Raw genomic sequence first — 17544 nt, 5'->3', positions numbered from 1 at the left:
TGGGGGCAAGCCTTGCCTCAGGCCATCTCCCTGTCTTCCCAGCGGTCTTGGCGGTAGAGAGACAGAACGGCGGTCGGGAGGGGGATGTCGTTCGTCCTGACCCGATCGAACAGGCGGTGCTCCAGAGCTTGTGACGCGGACAGACGCTTGCTCGGGTTGTACGTGAGGAGACCACCTGCGCCGCACCAGTAAGAGACCGCGGTGCTGATAGGCGTGACGGTGATTTGTACCCAACAGGCTAGTTGCCAAAGGCAGACCAGGAAGTAGCTCATCTAGGGAGAGCGCCTGTATACTGGGGAAGCTAAACAATGCTGTCAGCAAGCTCTGACACTAATTGGAGGACGAAATGGTTAGAGGGTTACCTGCATTCCTCTGCCTGGAGAGTCCACAGATCGTAAACGGACGGAGCTCCAAGAACCATCACGACGTTCACAAGCTGGTTGAGTGGGTCGAAACCTGCGCAAGGTCATTCAAAAGCGCACAAGGAGTAGGGTAGCGTGTTTCAATACCTTGGAACAACGCTTTGCCGGCGAGCATCTCCCAAAGAATGCAGCCAGCGGCCCACATATCCTGCCAAGATTATGAGATTAGGTGCCAGCCGATCGTGGACGTAAGGGGAAGGGGACGTGCGATCTTGGTAGTGTAGGACGAGACTCCGAACAGGCACTCTGGGGCGCTGATGGAGTCCCTTAGCTTGTGGAGCTAAAGGGCAACAAAAGAGTGGGTTACCGGTAAAGCCGGGCGGCGTTGTATGTGTTGCTTGTGGCGCTCTCGGACAAACGCTTTGCGCTGATCGGCAATGTATTAGACTCCAATGCTGATTCCGGCTTGGAAGAACGCACCACCCGAAGTCGCAGATCTTAAGCTCCCTGGCTCTAAACATGGGGAAGTGAGTGCCAACTCCTGAGCACTAGGAAGAGGTGCAAGTACCTCATGTCCACGAGGACGTTGTCAGGCTTCAAATCTGGAAGGAGCAGGTAGGAGTGAGTAGAGTTACACAACACGGCAAATCACTCACCTCGATGGCATACTCCAAGCCCGTGGATGTGCTTCAGGCCGCAGCAGATCTGCCGCGAAAGGGCTGTTACCACAACGTGAAGCTATCCGAAGAGGAAGAGACGTACTTGGAAAAAGTAGCAGGTCGCCAGGTCAGGAGCAAGAGCCCCGCTCTTCAAGACCGACTTCAAAGTACACGGCATGTACTCGAATACGAGGTTCTGTTCAGAGGTCAGGCGTATCGTTGCTTCTTGTGAAGGAGATCCTCCTACGTACCAGAGTGGAATCTCTAAGGCCGCGAGTAGAGGAGAAGAAGCAAGCGAGTAGGGCCACACAGCACGGGTGGCCATTGATGAGGTTTAGCATCTCGGCTTCTCTGCTCGTGATGCCCTCGTACCTCTACAAGGCGGCATATGTGAGTCGTAGGACTGTGTAGCGTGTGTTGCCCGAGGTATGACCTACCGCTACTCGTTTTAGAGCCACCCTCTTTTCTGCGCTCGCGTGTTGGTCTCGCCACAGTGCCTCGAACACCTGCCCAAAGCTGCCCTCTCCGACCTTCCTCAGCACGCGAAGGCAAGGAAGAGGAGTTACTACTTCCGCCATGCCAAGCGAAGAGGTGTTTCTTTCTCGCGGAGGGAGTATTTATGAAAATAATCTTGCATTTCTGAGGCAGGCAAAATGAATTGGGGCTTCGAGTCCGGCATTTTCTCGGATTTGGCTGCCGACATTTTGCGACAGGCCCTGCAAACGGCTCAAAGAGAACAACGCGGACAGCCCACGCACCAGTCGTCATCGCGTGTGCCCCGAAGCGACGAAGGAAGGAAGCGCCAGGATAGGCCCTCGCACCACCAATAACAACAACTTGGCCCTCCACGCCAATAGACATGCTCTCGCTCCAACACCAATCGCAGGTCGGCCATGGCGGCCTTGGTCCGAACGGACAGGGTGGCCACGATGAAGGGAGCCACCGAGGCGGAGGATCGGACGACCATCTACAGCATCATCAACAGCTCCACCACCCCCAGGGCGGCCACGAACAGCTCTATGGAACCCACGGCGCGCAACAGGGCGCACCCGGGGTAGAGGGCCACGGGGGCCACCCTGAAGATGGCGGCCACCACGGCGTGCATGGCTACCCAGAAGGCCTGCCCTTCGGCTACCCGCCTCAGATGGCAGGCGCAGAGGTAAACGCAGCAGCCGTTCAGGGGTACCCCTACATGGTTCGTTTCTTTTCAACCCTTGCAAATGATTAAGCTTCGTTCTTTTAGGTCCGATCAGATTGAATCAATTCAATCGAATCGGATGGAAAACAGTAGTTCGGTGATTGGTTTTGAATCGTTTCATATTTTTTTTTCATCTCGTCAGGGTCTTGGTTCCCTTCAACTGGCGCAGATGGGTTCGCTCATTCAGGGCCAGCAGTACGCCCTCTTGCCAAGCTCTGAGGACGCGGTGTACGTTAATCAGAAGCAATATCATCGCATCCTCAAACGACGTCAGGCGAGGATGAAGCTCGAGGCCAGATTCAAGGTCATCCCGCGCAAGGTACCTGCGCCCCCCAATTTCCCCAACGACTGTTCTTGTCTTTATTTCGTTTTTTTATTTTTTTATTTTTATTTGTTTTTTCCCCAATGAATGCAATCGGCCTCACGCGCGTGGTGGCGGTCGACTGGAATAGGAGTGGCTGCACGACTCGCGGCACCAGCACGCCAAGAACCGCATGCGCGGTCCAGGCGGCCGCTTCTTGAGCAAGGAGGAGCGCGAGAAGTACGGCGATGGCGGTACGTCCATTATCGCCAGTCCTCCAATGATGACACGTGACGTTGACACTCGCACCTTATTCCCTCCCCTACATCTTAGACATGCCGAAAGAGGAGAATTCCTCGCCGAACGGAGCACACTCAGGCTCCTCGCCATCGTCGCCGGCCAACTACCAGAGCTGATGATGGCGCTGTCCGCTCACTTGCTCGCTACCACAGGCGAGCCAGGCCAGCCTGTCCATCAGGCCTGCCCCTTGTTGTGCATCATTCTACACCACCACCGTCAATGGGAGGAGGCTGGCTCTTTAGCCTTTTGTACATATTTGCGCGAGGCTTTGTGGTTGAGCCAGAGCCCTTTCCTCCTCAATGTCACACCCCCTATTTAATCCAACCTTGCCATTCAACAGAGAGATGAGAGTCTTCACAATTGTGTGGTGGGCATCCACATTTGTATAGCCACCCAATTACATCAATGTTCCACAAGTCATGATTCTGGTCTGCTATGGTGTGTTCCTTGGGCCACATGTTGTGGGTTGTGGGCAAAGCCATGTGGATCAACTTGAATGGAATGGAGGCACCATGCTGCAGTGCAATGGCACACAATCTCACCTCTGTTGGTGATGAGCACCTTGTCAAACATCCTGTCCTTGCCTGAGCAGATGGTGAGCTGAGAAGGGCTGTGAACTTACTATTAATAGATAAGAGAATGGGATTAGGTCAGGCCAGGGTGAGATGAGCAGGCCACACATGATGGGAAGGGAAGCATAAATCTGCTGGTAGCAGCAGCCCTATGCTCCAGAGTAAGCAGCAGTGAACAGGATGACTAGATTGCCCCATAGCACATCACCACCACAGTGCATGGTTAGCTGTGGTGGTGATAAAACCATGCACTGTGCTGATTGATTTTGTCATGATTTTCAAGACAATTTGAGTTGAATCACTGTAAGCAAGCAAATCTGGTTTGACAGGTTATTACATGGAGGTGCAGGCAGTTTTTGAGTGTGACTGGAGTTGTTAATTGGTCAGCAGGAAATGGTGAAGAAAGGGGAAAAAACCCAAGTGAAAAAGTGCTGGTGGCATGTGAATGTGGCTCTTGGTTGGTGCTAGCTGTAAAAGCAGCCAACTGACCTTGAGAAGGAAAGGTAAACTTATATACCATTTACCCATAGTTGGGACAGGGGCATGGCTGTGCACAAGGGTAGACTGCAGGGTGGAGACAGCTGCAGTGAAGTTGTGCACAGTGCCCAGTGTTTCAGCCAGCTGATGAGGTGAGAAGATGAACTTGTTGTCCTTCTCCCACTTCTTCACCCTGTGCTTTTCATGGGTTGCCAGACCATCACAGACCCCATCACCATGGAAAGATGGGAAGAAGTTAACCAAGTGTTCACAAAAAAGGGTCAGTGACCCTTTTTCACTAACTATCTGGCAGCATGCACAGATTGTCAGGGCTGTAACACCAGCATCTGCACACCCTCCAGAAACAGATTGGTGTCATCAGTACACTTCGGCCAGTTCAATGCACATAATCTGAGAAATGTGAACGGAAAATGTGTAGAAAATGCAAGAAAAGACCTTAAAAATGCACACATTTCGGCGAAATTGCGATCCGACGCCTGGAAGCAGCTCATGAAGAGGTTTGCACTCTGCTTGAAGTGCTTGCACCCACCATCACTCCAGATTGACACAATGTGCTCACTGTACTGGTGGTACAGTTTCTTGTTGCTTTGGTGTTGAACATGCCAGCTATGGCTGCTCTTGACTGGTAGCAGCTTGTGTCAAGGAAATGGACCATGAGGCTCCAGTCCTCACAGCTGACCTGCTCTCAATGTGTGCCAGCTAACACTGTGTCTGGAAAAAGGTGATAGTGGTACTTTTTAATGAAACTAAAAACAGGTGTACATGAGATAAAAACACTGTGGAATTTGAATGTACACAGAGAAGAGAAGTTTTATTTACAGGTGTCTAAATATTTCTTGAAGGGTGGGTGGGGGAACTCCAGTGTTGGTGTTAAAGTCAAAGCCACAAGCTAAAACAGACCCCATTGGAACAGTGCTTTCTGAGCCATGGTCAGTCCAGCATCCATTAGCAAAGTTCCACCAGTGGACATGGAGCCTTTTATGGAGAACGCTGATGATCTTGCATATGGCTGGAGGAGGAATGACAATGAAGAGGAGGGTTTTTATTTGTAATAAAAAACCCAATGTGCATTGGGAAAAGAGTCGACAAATAAAAAACCTGATGTGCATTGGGAAAAGAGTTGACAAATAAAAACCTGATGTGCATCAGTTTGGAACTTGTTGGTGTGGTGAACAGTAAAAACACACAAAGTGTACATACCTAGCTCCAGGTCAGGCAGGGCAAGTAGTCTGGCAGCCTCCTTGTGTTGCTCTTCAGTGTTGCCTGCAGAGTACTGGTGCACCACCAGCTGCTTGTGAGGCTTGGTCTTGATCTCCTCTGCCTCCATCTCCTTGTCCATGTCAATCACCTCTGGGTGTGCACGTTTCCTCTCCTTGTGCTCTTCCTCTACCAGCTTGTGCTTCCTTGGCAGCGCTTGGTGCTCCTCCTCCTCCAGCTCCTCCACCTCCAACTCCTCCTCCCACTCCTCCTCCAGCACTTCCTCTCCCTTCTCCTCCTCTTTCTCCTCCTCCACTATGTCCTCCTCCAGCTATCCCACACCCAACACATGAGGTTGTCCACTCTGCTCCTGCTTTCCTCACTACTCAATCATCAGACCACACCCCACTTCACATCAGCCTCTACAGCTTCCTCATCCAGAGCTTAGAGCTTCCCAATCCTTCTCCCCACCCCATCACATCACCCACCACCCCCTACCACATTCTCTATGAGGCAAATCCCACCTACTACCTCTCCTTCTGTGCTGCCCTTTACTCCAGCTTTGTCTGCCTCTCCTCTACCCCCATAGCAGAGGGCAACATCTCCTCTCTTGGCAACTGGCTCCTCACCTTCCACTCTAAATTCCTGGAGGAGTCAGATCTCACAGCCATCACTTCCTTCCTACAAGGCCTAACTTCACATCCTGCCCTTGCCCCTCTCACACCCAAGACCAGCTCCTCCTCCTCTTCTGGTCCATGGAAAGTGTGGAAGTCCATTGGCTAATGTTTCCCTCCACTCTGTTCTGTTCCTCATTCCAATAAAATACATTAGCCCTTTTTTACACTTATGCCTTGAAATTCTTCATTGGCCCCATCTGCTTTTACCATGACCTACACCATTTTTCCCTGTTTTGCCACTCTCTGTACATATTTTGCCAAAACCACTCACACACCATGTTCACAAAAGTACTGCTTTTGCTGCACATACACATATATCACTTGTACAGATTTTACTTAACAAAAGGTGCCACTGGCACCTTTTTCCAGACACAGTGTTAGCTGGATACCTGGCTGCAAGCAAGGGAGCAGCAGCCTCAGCATGTGCATGGTAGACCACTGCAGGATGGAGTGGTGATAGGGGCTTGAGTGGGGGAGGCCATCCTTCCTGCTTGGTGTCTGTTGAGCGCTTCTGTGGAGTTTTGAACATAACAATGAAAACCTCGTCAAATTTTGACATATTTTCTGTGACTGAAACAACTCTGGTCATGGGACACAGGTATTTTCAAATAACTCTGTAAATAAATAAACTGGGTGCTTATTGTTTACACGAAAAAGGGAAAGAAAAAACAAAACATCCGGAGGTACACCCTCAGCGGGACGGCATGCAGGGCAGATTCGTTCTTCCGCTTCTGCCTTTTTTAATCCTCCTTTTCAGGCTAACAAACGCGATCAATGAAGCATCGCTCTACCTGAACCCTTCGCCTCATCTCCAAGGCCGCCTCCCTGCGGCACATCCTCCTCCCCCTTCCCTCCGTTCTTCTTCACCCACGACCAGTTGTCCTCCAGAACCTCCACCCTGCCAACCCCCAACCTGTACGCACCCTGTCGTTTTTAGTTTTTATTTCTTTTTTGTCTTCGCTTTCGTTTTTTTTTGTTTTTTTTGCGGCCTTGTGCTGACTGTTGTCTGTGTGGCGCGGGTTGTGTTGTGCTGCCGATACGCACACCCCAGGGGACGAAACGAGCAAGCTTTTGGAGGAGTTATACCACGCGACCAACGGTCCCAACTGGAACATGCGATGCAATCCTCACACATGCTGGCTGGCAAACGGTACGTACCGTTTGTTCCCTCCCTTTTGGAGTGCGGCGCCGCGCATCCTCCAGTCTTACCGGCAGCACTGTGTGCGTAGGCACCACGTTTTGTGACTGGGTTGGCGTCTCTTGCTTCGTCAGCGACCCAATCGTGTGGGTGGGACTCGACCTGTCGTCTGTCGGCCTCGTGGGTTCGATCCCAGCGTCATGGAGCCGCTTTTGCACGCTCACCACGCTCGCCCTCAAGGACAACTATCTCGTTGGTACCCTGCCCGCCTTCGGATCGGAGATGGCCTTTCCTCGACTGCAATACCTGAGCCTGCAACAAAACCTGTTCCATGGCCCCTTGCCCGACTACTACGGTACTCTCTTTTTGTTTGTCTTTTTGTTTATTATTTTTTAAAAAAATTATAAACAGGCAACCTTGGCGCGTTGCAAGGGCTCTTTCTCGGCCCCAACAACCTCTCATCATCCGTGCCCGCCTCGCTCGGCTGTCTCCCCAACCTGGAATTCCTCCAGCTCTCAAACAATCTCTTCTCCGGTTGCCTGCCGGAGATCTTCTCCAACTCGCCGCTGCTGGTCTTGGTACTCTCCACCCTACCCTCTATTCACCTGATCCGGCGCCTTCAGTAAACTGACGTGCACGGGCCACACAGGACGTTTCGAGGAATCACTTCTCTGGTCCACTTCCGACCAGGTGGAATCTAACCAATCCCACTACACTCACTTTTGCAATGAATAATTTCTCAGGTCAGCCCCCCCGTGTGTGTGTGTGTCGTGCGTGTTGTAGGTCACGTGCGTGCGTGTCGTGTTGCTGGTCGTGCAGTGTGATAATGGGTCACATTCTGACTGTCGAGCTAATTGTTCCAGGCTACATTCCACAATCGCTGGCCAGCTTGCCGACCCTCACCCAGCTTGTGCTGTCGTACAATCAACTTAATGGAACGATCCCGCAGGCACTAGTGAGGCATCCCTCACTGCAAGTGCTCCTACTCGATGCCAACAACTTCGAGGGCGAGATTCCAAAGTTCCCCCAGGTGAGTTGGCTCTACGCGTGTCGTATGCGCATGCGTCGTGAGTGTGTCGTGTGTCGTACCGTAGGCGTGTCGTGAGCGGGACTGAGCATGATGATCACTCCCGAGTCAGGTTGGTTTACACCAGTTCACCTCGCCGCTCACCGTGCTCGATGTGAGTGGCAACGTCAAACTAAGCGGCACGATCGGCGACGACCTGATCGCCTCTGCTCCCTCACTGGCCTACATTTCCGTCAAAGGTTTGTTCTCTCGTTCGTTGTGCCGTGTCTCCGCCTCCTTATCAATGCGCATTAATTCTTGCACCTTGTCCCCGGCCACAGGCAACCTGCGAATGCGACTCAACCCGAACACCACACTGCACTGGTTCGGGTTCGACCAGAGCGCCCTGGACGTCAGCGATCGGCGCGTCTACTATTGCCCGTCGGCCGCCTCCTACTCGCCGTACTACTTTCGGGTACGCTACCCATCCAGCCCGGACATAAAACGCTGTACGCTGTGCTCGGACTTAATTTTATTTTTTTTAATTTATTTTTTGGATCATGCGCCCATTGTGGTTGCAGATCAGCACATCGCCCGAGTTCTACGGCTATCAGTATTGCAGGTGCGCCGACGGCTACTACGGCGCTCCGCCGCATGATTGCGGCCTCTGCCCGGTCAACTGCGCGTGCACGATGGGCAAAACCCTCTCGTGGAAACGTGGCTTCTATCCCATCCTTAACAACCACTGTTCGTCCCCATCCATTCAGCAGTTATAGGTCCGAGCTCGCTTCACTTACGTTGCTGTGTTCCGTGTTGTTTGCCGTGCGCGGCTGCAGCCCAAGTGACTGGAGCGATGCCCTGTACCGACTACGGGAGCAATGGGCAGGACAGCGCGTGCAACCCAAAGGGCTCCTGCTCGGCCAAATACGGCCAAGGAGTCGATTCCTCCTGCGTCATGTGTTCGCCCGGCACCGAAGGTACCCCACACCCCCAAGCTTGGCGCGCTCTCCATTCCATGCGTTCAGCTGACTCAAATTCCTGTCATTTTTCAACCACAGGCCGGCTGTGCTCGCACTGCATGTGCGCCTCGCCCTCCGATTGCTTCTTTCGCAGCGGGAGCCGATGCATCCAGTGCTCCGAGGCGGCGATCGTGGGCTTCACCCTGGGCGTGTGCGTGTTCGTCTTGGGCGCAGTGGTGCTGCTCGTGGCCATGCACGTGTGGCGCGACCGCACGCTGCTGGCCCGGCTCCGCAAGGCCGCGCGGGAGGTGGGCGACAGCGGCGCGCTCAAGATCTTCCTCGTCTTCGCCCAGACCACGGCCATGCTCAACGCCACCTGGCCCGAGTGGGTGCTGAGCCGCGGTATGCGCTACCTCGACCTCTTCAACGCCAGCACCGACGGCACCGGCATCGAGTGCCTGCTCAACTGGATGAGCGACCCCGTGTGGAACCTGGCCACCTTCTTCCTCGTCATACCCCTCGCCACTGCCCTGATCGTCCTCATCGTGCTCGCTCGTATGGCCTACCTCTGGCGCCGCGGCCGGCTCGGCCTAGGCACGCCGCCGCCGCCAGCGGATGTCGACAACAACGTCTACCCCGTCGACAAGGGTGGTAGACAAGACGACAATGACGACAGCGTAGGCCGGAGCTACGTGGTGGAGCTCACTCCTAGACTAAGGGAAGAGGAGGTGCTGCTGGCAAGCCGCCGCAGCAGGGACAAGCCGGCGGGGCGGCCGTGGTACGGCGGGATCTACGCGTGGCTGTGGGTCGTCTGGTTCCTTCTGTTCGAGCTGACCAACCGCTCGCTGGCCGTGTTCGACTGCGTCGACGAGCCCCATGCCAACTCCAACTCCAACTCCAACTCCAGATTCATGGCCTCCCTCCCCTGGCTCCGCTGCTCCTCGTACGCCACACGGCCACACACGACACACATACACGCCACTCGCTAACCATGTCGCGCAGTGACACCGACTGGGGCGCGCTGCAGAAGCTGAGCGTGGCGTCGATCGTGATCTGCGTGTTTGGGATTCCGCTCCTGTTCACCGCCCTACTCTTCTTCCAGCGCCGCCGCCTGGACGAGCCCCGCACGCGCCACTGCCTGGGCGGCCTGTTCGCCTGCTACCGGCCGACCATGCGCTGGTTCGAGCTGGCCCTCACCGCGCGGCGCCTGGCCCTCCCCGCCCTGCTGTCGCTCGTCGCGTCGACCAACCCCGTGCGGCCAGCCGCCATCATGCTTGTGCTGCTGGTCGCGCTCACCCTCCAGCACTGTCTGGTGCCCTTTGCCTCGGCCACCGACAACCTGCTCGAGGAGGCCGCCATCGGGACGGTGGCGTTCACCTTCGCCACGCAGACCCTGTGGAAGGCCTTCAACCAGCTCAACTCGCTCAGCGCCCATGACGATCGGCCGCTGATCGTCGAGTGGAACGACTTCGACAACATTCTCACCGTGGCCGACGAGTACCAACTACCCCCCCCCGGGGAACCTTCTCGACATTCTTTTCTCTTTTGATGGTGGTGATGACGATGATCAGGCCTCACATGTATGTCGTGTACGTGTGTTGTGATGTTGCAGTTACGCCTACTTGCTCGTGTCGCTGGTGCTGGTGCTCAATCTCGTGATGCTGGTGGTGCTGCTCTTCTTTGCCCTGCGACCGCTCAGGCTGCCCATGGTCTCGGCCCTCCGCTTGCTGTCTCCTTTCGCTTCTTCTTCATCATCTTCTTCCCCTTCGCCAGCCGACGTCACTGCGGCGAAGGCGGAAGAGGCGTCGATGGTGTGCGGGCCCAATTAAAACATAAAATAAATAAATATAAATATGTATTACACCACAGGAGCGCCAGTGAAAACTCAATATCCCTCATAATCTACAACCCAAAAGAGGCCCAACCAGCGTCAACGACAAGAGAAACACCGCAGGTACGCACGCACACCTGAAGGTCAGGTAGATCCTATGAGGTCAAGCTCAACAATTCACGCTCGTGAGGAGGGGGCTAGAACTCGAGTTGGGAATGTGGGGGGAAGCCGGAGATCGTGGGAGAGCGAGCCGACGCCGACGCACACACCGGCGTGATCAAAGACCGCGAGAAACTTGCGCGCACGGCGTGGGCGTTGGGTTGTGCGTAGATGATGGCAAAGGGGAGCGAGATGTCCACCTGCTGGATGACACCCTTTTCGCCATAATGAACGTGGCGGATCCATGCTGGACTGGTGCAGGGCGTGGTTCATGATTCTCAGGTGGGGTGAACGTTGTCACTTGAAATCCACAAAGTCCCCCAAACCAAGAGCTGCTGGCCTCAAATCCACCCTCCTCCAGCAGCCTCTCATGTGAGTGAGCGCGAAGCTGTCTGTCGATGGAGAGGCCCTCGCCTGCCACGAGCGTGGCAAGGCTGATGGCTTAGATGCCATGACACCAATCTTGGTGTGAATGGGCAGCTCTGGAAGAAAGCCAAGAGGGAGAGGCCGCACAAGAAATGGCTGATGCAGATCAGAGGAAGAGTGACTTAGGTGGGGGAGTACAGCTTTGCTGTTTGGGATGGTGTTGATGAGTTCACTCTGCTTGATCAGTCAATGGTTACAGCCAATCTTGCTCCATAACAAAGGCCAGGGGCGCACAGAGTGTGTACACAGGCAGGACAAGAAGGATGATAAGGGTTCTACCACCAATGAAGCAGCAGATGGGGGTGTCCTTCAAAAGCCTGCACAGCTGCTCTTTGCTTGGCCAGGCTTGACATCAAAGGTGATCCCCAAAACAGGAGCACTGCAGCCACCTTGCACTGGCCTGGTGATAGAGGGAGGTGTGCCTGGGTGAATGTCCCAAGAGTTCCCAGTAGTGTCAATTGCAGTGTAGTCTGATAGGTCAACCACCAACCTCTCACAATCTGGTGGCCAATCATCAACAACAACTGGCCAGTCCAGGCTGCAGGGTCTTGAACTGGGCAAGTCAAGAACTTGCACTCATTTGAAATGAGAGGTTGAAAATGACTGTGGAAATTTTGTTGTGCTTAAATCATCTGAGATATGACATTTTTGATTTATGGGGCAGTTTTGAACATTTGGATCGGATTTAACATGACAAAATTGGATGCATCTTGAGATATGGCAGATCAAAATTCCATCATAATGAGAGATATGATACTGTAACAGGGCCAGCAGTCAAAGTCAAATTAGTTTGGTGTGGTTGGCATAATGTGAGGATTACTGGGGTAGCCAGTGTTCTTTATTTTATTTGCATGGTGGCGATTGTCATTGAGCACACAACTAGTGGAGGAAGCTTTTTTTGATGAATTGGGAAGTGAACAAAGGAGTTTATTTTAAAAGTTGGAAAGATTGGAAAGATGGAGTTTAGTATTCACTCCTATCCACATCAGAACCAGAGTGGAAAGGGGAAAGTGACCCAAGGTCAGGCAATTGGTCAATGTCAGAGTTGTGGCTTCTGTCCCTGCTCCAGCTCCTGCTCTGGCTCCTGCTCTTGTGGCACTTGTGTTGCAATCCACAGCTGTGCTTGTGGCAGTTGTTGTGGGCACTGCTGTGTCTGTGGGCATGGGTGTCAGTATCCTCATGATCTTGATGCTTTCTCTTGTGCAATGGTTCCAAGCAAGGGGTTGTGGAGAGCTGGGACTGCTGTTGATTTTGAGAGTCAGTGGTATATTTCATTGTGTACACATACACTGACTTCAATTCTTATCCTACCCTCTCACCCCACCACATCTCTCAACTGCTCCCATGGAGGCATCAGACAGTGATACCTGGTTTGTCCCACACTTCTTTTTGATTTTTCCTGTAATTCTTGACCTTCTTTATCACCAACTAGAATACTATTTATCATGACAATGTGTAACATGTAGTTATAATTCCTATTTTATCATCACATACGCATACACAATGATTTAACTACATTTACATCATTTTCATTTCTCCACTTGCATGCACAAAATCATCACATACATGTACACAATAACTATCCTGTCTGAAATCACCTCTTTATTCTTACTGGCATTTCGACCCTTTTTTCGAAAACAGATATGACATCCCTGACACTCACTCCAGGAGTGATTCTGAGGATCATAGTGATCTCACTGCAACACCAGTACTTGAGATTCCTGTATCCCTCATTCCAGACACCATCTCATCACATGTGCACATTAAAGCACTTTATTTCACTGTTTCCATGCAGAAGGAGTGGCATTTTGGTGCTGGGTGGGCAGGTGGGCATGAGGGCAGGCTGCCAGGTGGGTGGACAGGAATGCAGGGTGGTGAGTGGGTGGGCAGGTGGGCAGAGAGGGCGCAGGCTGGGCATTTTGGATACCAAAACCATCACATACACATATGTGATGAAGTTGGTGTCACCAGCTGTGGTGTGGCAGGCTGTGTGGCTTGGACACCAAAACCAGTTCATACACATATGTGCTGGTTTTGATTTATTGGGTGCCCAATTACCACCTGTTGCATATGTGTGTGCACTGGTTTTATTGTCCACACAGCTCACCAAAATCAGCCTGGGCAGTTGGGTATGTGGTTGTTGGATGGTAGGGGGGCTGGTGCAGCCCACAACAAAAACAGATGTCACCAGGGTGCTCAGCAACCTGCTGCTCTGGCAGCTGGCAGGGTGGGTGGGCAGGCAGGTAGGATAAGGAGACAACTGCCAACTCAGGGCAGCCAAATTCAGCATCTGACCAAGTTCTTCTTCCCCAACAGCAGACTTGCTTTTCCAATTATTGCCTGAGCTGACCTTCCAGTCAGGGTTTGTAAAGTCATTCTAGAGTGCCCATCTCTTGAAGAACTTGTGCTCATTTGAAATGAGAGGTCACAAATGACCATGGAAGTTCAGAGTAGCACTAACACAAAACAAGCTAAGTTCAGATTTTCTGGATTGCATACACATGCACCAACAAATTACTTACTTCTTTTTCCCCTCCTTAGCAGCTCAAGATCAGGCAGTTCTTTGGTGCAGGTAGGGCAGGTGACCATGGTGTTCATGAGTGGGAAAATCAGTGCCATCAGGGTGGAGCTGTGAAGAGAAAGAGACCATAGCAATGGAATGTCATTTCCAAGCAGTGATTTGTTGTTCATTATGTGATGTGTGATTCTTGGCAGTGTGGTGGCTTGACTCCTTCCTCCTTTTTCATTTTCTCTCAGGCTTTTTGCTGTTGCAACTTTCGGCGGAAGTACTACCACGCCGTAACCCGCAGCACCAAGTGACCACAAGCAAAGGCAACGTTAATCTCGTGCTGCTGCAAGAATTGATTATTTCTTCTCTTGTGATGGAGCCCCCCACCGTCAAAGATCGACGCCAACGCAAGCTAGAGGCACCCCCCCCCTTGCTCGTTGTGGGTCCTCTTGTTCGCCGAGTCCCCCTCTCTTTGGCAAGATGCCACGCCAAATATTCATAAATGGTTGATTACTTATTGAATTGCATCAACCATGTCACACCATTTGTGGATGCAGGCGGAGATGCTGAAGACTGTGAGGAACCTCTTCCCCGACGCGTCGCTCGACGTCATCGTACGCGAGTTGCGGGCCAGCGGCTGGGTGGTCGCCAACGCCATCGACGCGCTCGACGCCCTACGCGACCTCCGCCAACAGCGCCACCACGGGCCGCCTCTCCCACGCCACACCCCCAACGACGACCCCTGGGTGGTGCTCGACTCCGCTGCTGTACACCCTCCCGAGGGAAGCAGCCTCGGCGGCAATGGCGATGAAAACGATGGCAGCGCCGCCGAGGGCGTGCGGCAGGTGGAAGACGCGCTGCGGAAGAGCTGCCTGTGGGACGACCCGCAGGCCTTCGTCACTCATCTGCACCCGCCGGTCGTGGCGGCCACCGACGCGTCGCAAGGGACAGAGAAGGTCGCGGCGACGGTGGCGGAAGCGCAGGGCAGCGGCGGCGGCGAGGTGGACCCCACTACTGGCGGTGGTCGTGGTGGTACGCCCGAGGCGGAGGAACGGCGGAAGCGGGCGGAGAGGCAGCGGCAGATGCTGGCGGAGGCCGACCGGCGATGGGAGGAGGAGAAGCAGCGGCAGGCCGAGGCCGAGCGACTCCACGCCCGCCTCAAGGAGCACCGCCAGCGGTACGGCGGATCCCTACCGCGCCCCAACACCGCCACCACCAGTGCGGCCAGCGGGGCAGAGAGCAACGAGGCGCACGGCACGCGCGAGCAGGGGGAGATGAAGGAGGCGAGAGCACAACGGGAGCAGCAGCAGCAGCAGCAGCAGCAGCGGGGAGGTGAAGAGGAGCTCCGTAGGAGAGAAGCAGTGAAGGAGAAAGAAAACGAAGAAGAAGCCAGGGCCAGGGAAGAAGAGAGGGAACGGCAGCAGGTGGCCCTCGCCGGGATGGTCGCACTGAGCCGCAAGCTCGCCCAGCGCTTCACGCCCCAGCAATTGGGTACGTGACGCCTCCACCGCCCACCACTCGGGCCGCGCACGCTCTCTCTCTCTCTCTCTCGCTCTCTATCACGGGGCATCTGTGACGCGCTTATGTGATGGCCACGACAGAGGCGATGCGGGCGATCCCGTTCACCGTGACGACGGAGCGGGCGGCCAAGATCTTCAACGACTGGCGGCTCTCGCTCTGGTACCACCACCAGCCACCACCAGCCACCACCACCTCATCCGATGGTTCGACCCTATGGTGATGCTGATGCTGACGATCGCTGACCGGCCGCATGGCGCGGGTTGATTGGCGAACCAGGTTCGCGCCGACAGACTTCAGCCAGCTGCTCGAGGCGCCCTCCGTAAGCATGACCTACGTCCCCTACTACTGCACCGCCGTACGGCACTTCCCTCCAATCATCATCATCATCATCTGAGGATCCTATCAACGTTGGTATGGGGCCTTTGATGTGGATCTTCCTCGTCTCTCTCACCGTTGGCTGCGCAGGTGCGGAGTGTGTGCACGTACGCGGCCAAGGTGGAGGTGGTGGCGGGCACGGACGGCCGGAAGGAGTCGCGGCTGGTGGAGGGGCGGCGCAGGGAGGGCAGCCACGAGCAGAACGTGTGCGGCGCCGCCCGCCTGCGGCCGGAGGTGGCCGCCCTGCTCTCCGCCATCGAGCCGTGGGACATGGAGGCCTCGCTCCCCCTCGCGGCTCCTCCTCCTCCTTCCTCTGCTATTCGGGGCAGTCTGCCGGTCAAAGTTGAGGATGACGACGACGACGACGATGATACCGTGCACGTGGCCTCTCTGCTCGAGCCCCGCGACGTGTGGGGCACCGTGCGGGAGGCGATCGTCGCGCGCGAGAAGGAGGCGTGCGCCAGGGAACTCCTGGCGGGCGATCATGGAGAAGACGATCCTCACGAAGAAGAAGAGAAGAGGCGAGAGCGGGTGGTGCGAGTGGTGGAGACGAGCGTGACGCGCATGGAGTACCCGGAGACGCGCTACCGGGTGGTGTACGTGCCGCTCTACCTCGTCCGCTACACGCAGGGCGATCCGCAGGGCGAGCCGCGGGAGTTCTTCTTCGCCATCAACGCGCTCACTGGTACCCACCACGCCACCTCCTCCTTCGCGCGTTTTCCTACCTTGCCAGTCGGTATCGTAGCGGCTGACCGACAGCCTCTTCTTCTGCACTGGTGCCCGCGCGCAGGCAAGAGCCACGGGCAGCGGCCGTTCGGGGTGGGCAAGATCCTGGGACGCGGCCTCAGCTTCCTCGAGGTTCGTTGGGCCTGTTGCGCCTCTGCTGCTGCTGGTGGTGGTGGCTGGTGGCTGGTGGTGGTCTTCCCGCATCAGTTGTGGACTGACCAGAGGAGGTGTTGCTGCGGCGATCGATCCGTGCAGGGCCTGCTGGGCCTGAAGGACCACCACACCGCGCAGATCGTGATCGGCAGCCAGCTCTCCCAGCTCGACCGCCGGATTTGCTACGCCGACAAAGGTAAAACAGCCCCTCCCCACCCCCACCGCGACGCTTGCGAGCTTTTCTGCTTAGTTCAGCTGTGGCGGCAACTGACTCCTCGAGCTGCCGGGTACCTGCTGCTGGGGCATGGTGTTGGTGGCGCTGTCGTCGTGACGACGTGTAGACTACTACCTCATTTGGCCGGCGTCCCACTCGTACGTGTTGACCCACGACACCGGGTTCATCACCCTGCGCAACTGCTCGGCCACCCGCCCCATTGCTCTCTCGTCTCAAATGCGCGAGTCCAAGGACATCACCGCCCGGTACGCACGCACGCACGCACGCACTCTTGGCCCACGCCTCACGCTGTTGGTTCGCCTTCTCCTCCACCAATGGTCCAATCAACCCCTCCAGGTATGTGCTACGGCCGGGTGAGACGCAGAGCTTCAACTACCGCGGGTTCTGGTGCATCCGCCTCGCGCTGGCCAGTGATGACGACGAAGCCGGGCAAGCCGCCACTCCTCCCTCCGCCCTCTCCCGCGCCGCCACGTTCTTCTTTCCCGCCACGGCGCAGCCGGCGTCAGTATCGGCCAACGGACCGGTGCGATGGGAGGAAATGATCGAAGTCGTGGGCTACAGCATCGACGGCGGCAACCACGGCAACCTCCTGGGCATGGCCTAGCACAGCAGTGTATGTAATTACCACCCTACCCACCCGGGTGGAAATAAAATGTGTGTACAAAACAGAATCGACGCCGAGGCCTGGGCTTCTATGTACATCATCCCCCGACGACGACGTGCTGCTGATTTTTACGGAAGG

At 55.0% G+C, this 17544-nt stretch overlaps 5 protein-coding genes across 5 annotated transcripts; 3 read left to right on the top strand and 2 right to left on the bottom strand.

Moving 5' to 3' along the window:
- Positions 1–17: 17 nt before the first annotated feature.
- ACA1_071040 (protein kinase domain containing protein) lies at positions 18–567 on the bottom strand (the record flags this gene model as incomplete). Its single annotated transcript, XM_004352959.1, has 4 exons — positions 18–175; positions 258–292; positions 363–456; positions 510–567. 4 exons carry the CDS (start codon positions 565–567, stop codon positions 18–20), a joined length of 345 nt encoding a protein of 114 aa, XP_004353011.1.
- A 1313-nt stretch (positions 568–1880) lies between these two features.
- ACA1_071030 (CCAATbinding transcription factor (CBF-B/NF-YA) subunit B domain containing protein) lies at positions 1881–3168 on the top strand (the record flags this gene model as incomplete). Its single annotated transcript, XM_004352958.1, has 4 exons — positions 1881–2180; positions 2362–2538; positions 2672–2760; positions 2871–3168. 4 exons carry the CDS (start codon positions 1881–1883, stop codon positions 3166–3168), a joined length of 864 nt encoding a protein of 287 aa, XP_004353010.1.
- Positions 3169–5035: 1867 nt separating this feature from the next.
- On the bottom strand, positions 5036–5438 carry ACA1_071020 (uncharacterized protein; the record flags this gene model as incomplete). The annotated part of the gene is given in 3 exon segments (XM_004352957.1): positions 5036–5046; positions 5091–5418; positions 5430–5438. The coding sequence occupies 3 exon segments, from the start codon at positions 5436–5438 to the stop codon at positions 5036–5038; spliced, it is 348 nt and encodes a 115-aa protein (XP_004353009.1).
- A 1599-nt stretch (positions 5439–7037) lies between these two features.
- ACA1_071010 (leucine rich repeat domain containing protein) lies at positions 7038–10696 on the top strand (the record flags this gene model as incomplete). The annotated part of the gene is made up of 10 exons (XM_004352956.1): positions 7038–7257; positions 7314–7480; positions 7810–7932; positions 8057–8168; positions 8250–8383; positions 8490–8655; positions 8745–8885; positions 8967–9810; positions 9870–10364; positions 10480–10696. Coding segments are annotated over 10 exons (2619 nt in total), but the record flags the coding sequence as incomplete, so codon positions are not given.
- A 3659-nt stretch (positions 10697–14355) lies between these two features.
- ACA1_071000 (uncharacterized protein) lies at positions 14356–17406 on the top strand (the record flags this gene model as incomplete). The annotated part of the gene is made up of 8 exons (XM_004352955.1): positions 14356–15283; positions 15394–15472; positions 15590–15668; positions 15779–16373; positions 16479–16546; positions 16670–16763; positions 16909–17047; positions 17139–17406. 8 exons carry the CDS (start codon positions 14356–14358, stop codon positions 17404–17406), a joined length of 2250 nt encoding a protein of 749 aa, XP_004353007.1.
- Positions 17407–17544: the final 138 nt, after the last annotated feature.

This window comes from Acanthamoeba castellanii (genome assembly GCF_000313135.1).
Source record: "Acanthamoeba castellanii str. Neff unplaced genomic scaffold scf7180000084603, whole genome shotgun sequence".
In the NCBI taxonomy this organism is placed as follows: Eukaryota; Discosea; order Longamoebia; family Acanthamoebidae; genus Acanthamoeba; species Acanthamoeba castellanii.
Note: the sequence above shows the minus strand (reverse complement) of the source record. Positions and strands in the feature narration are given on the sequence as shown.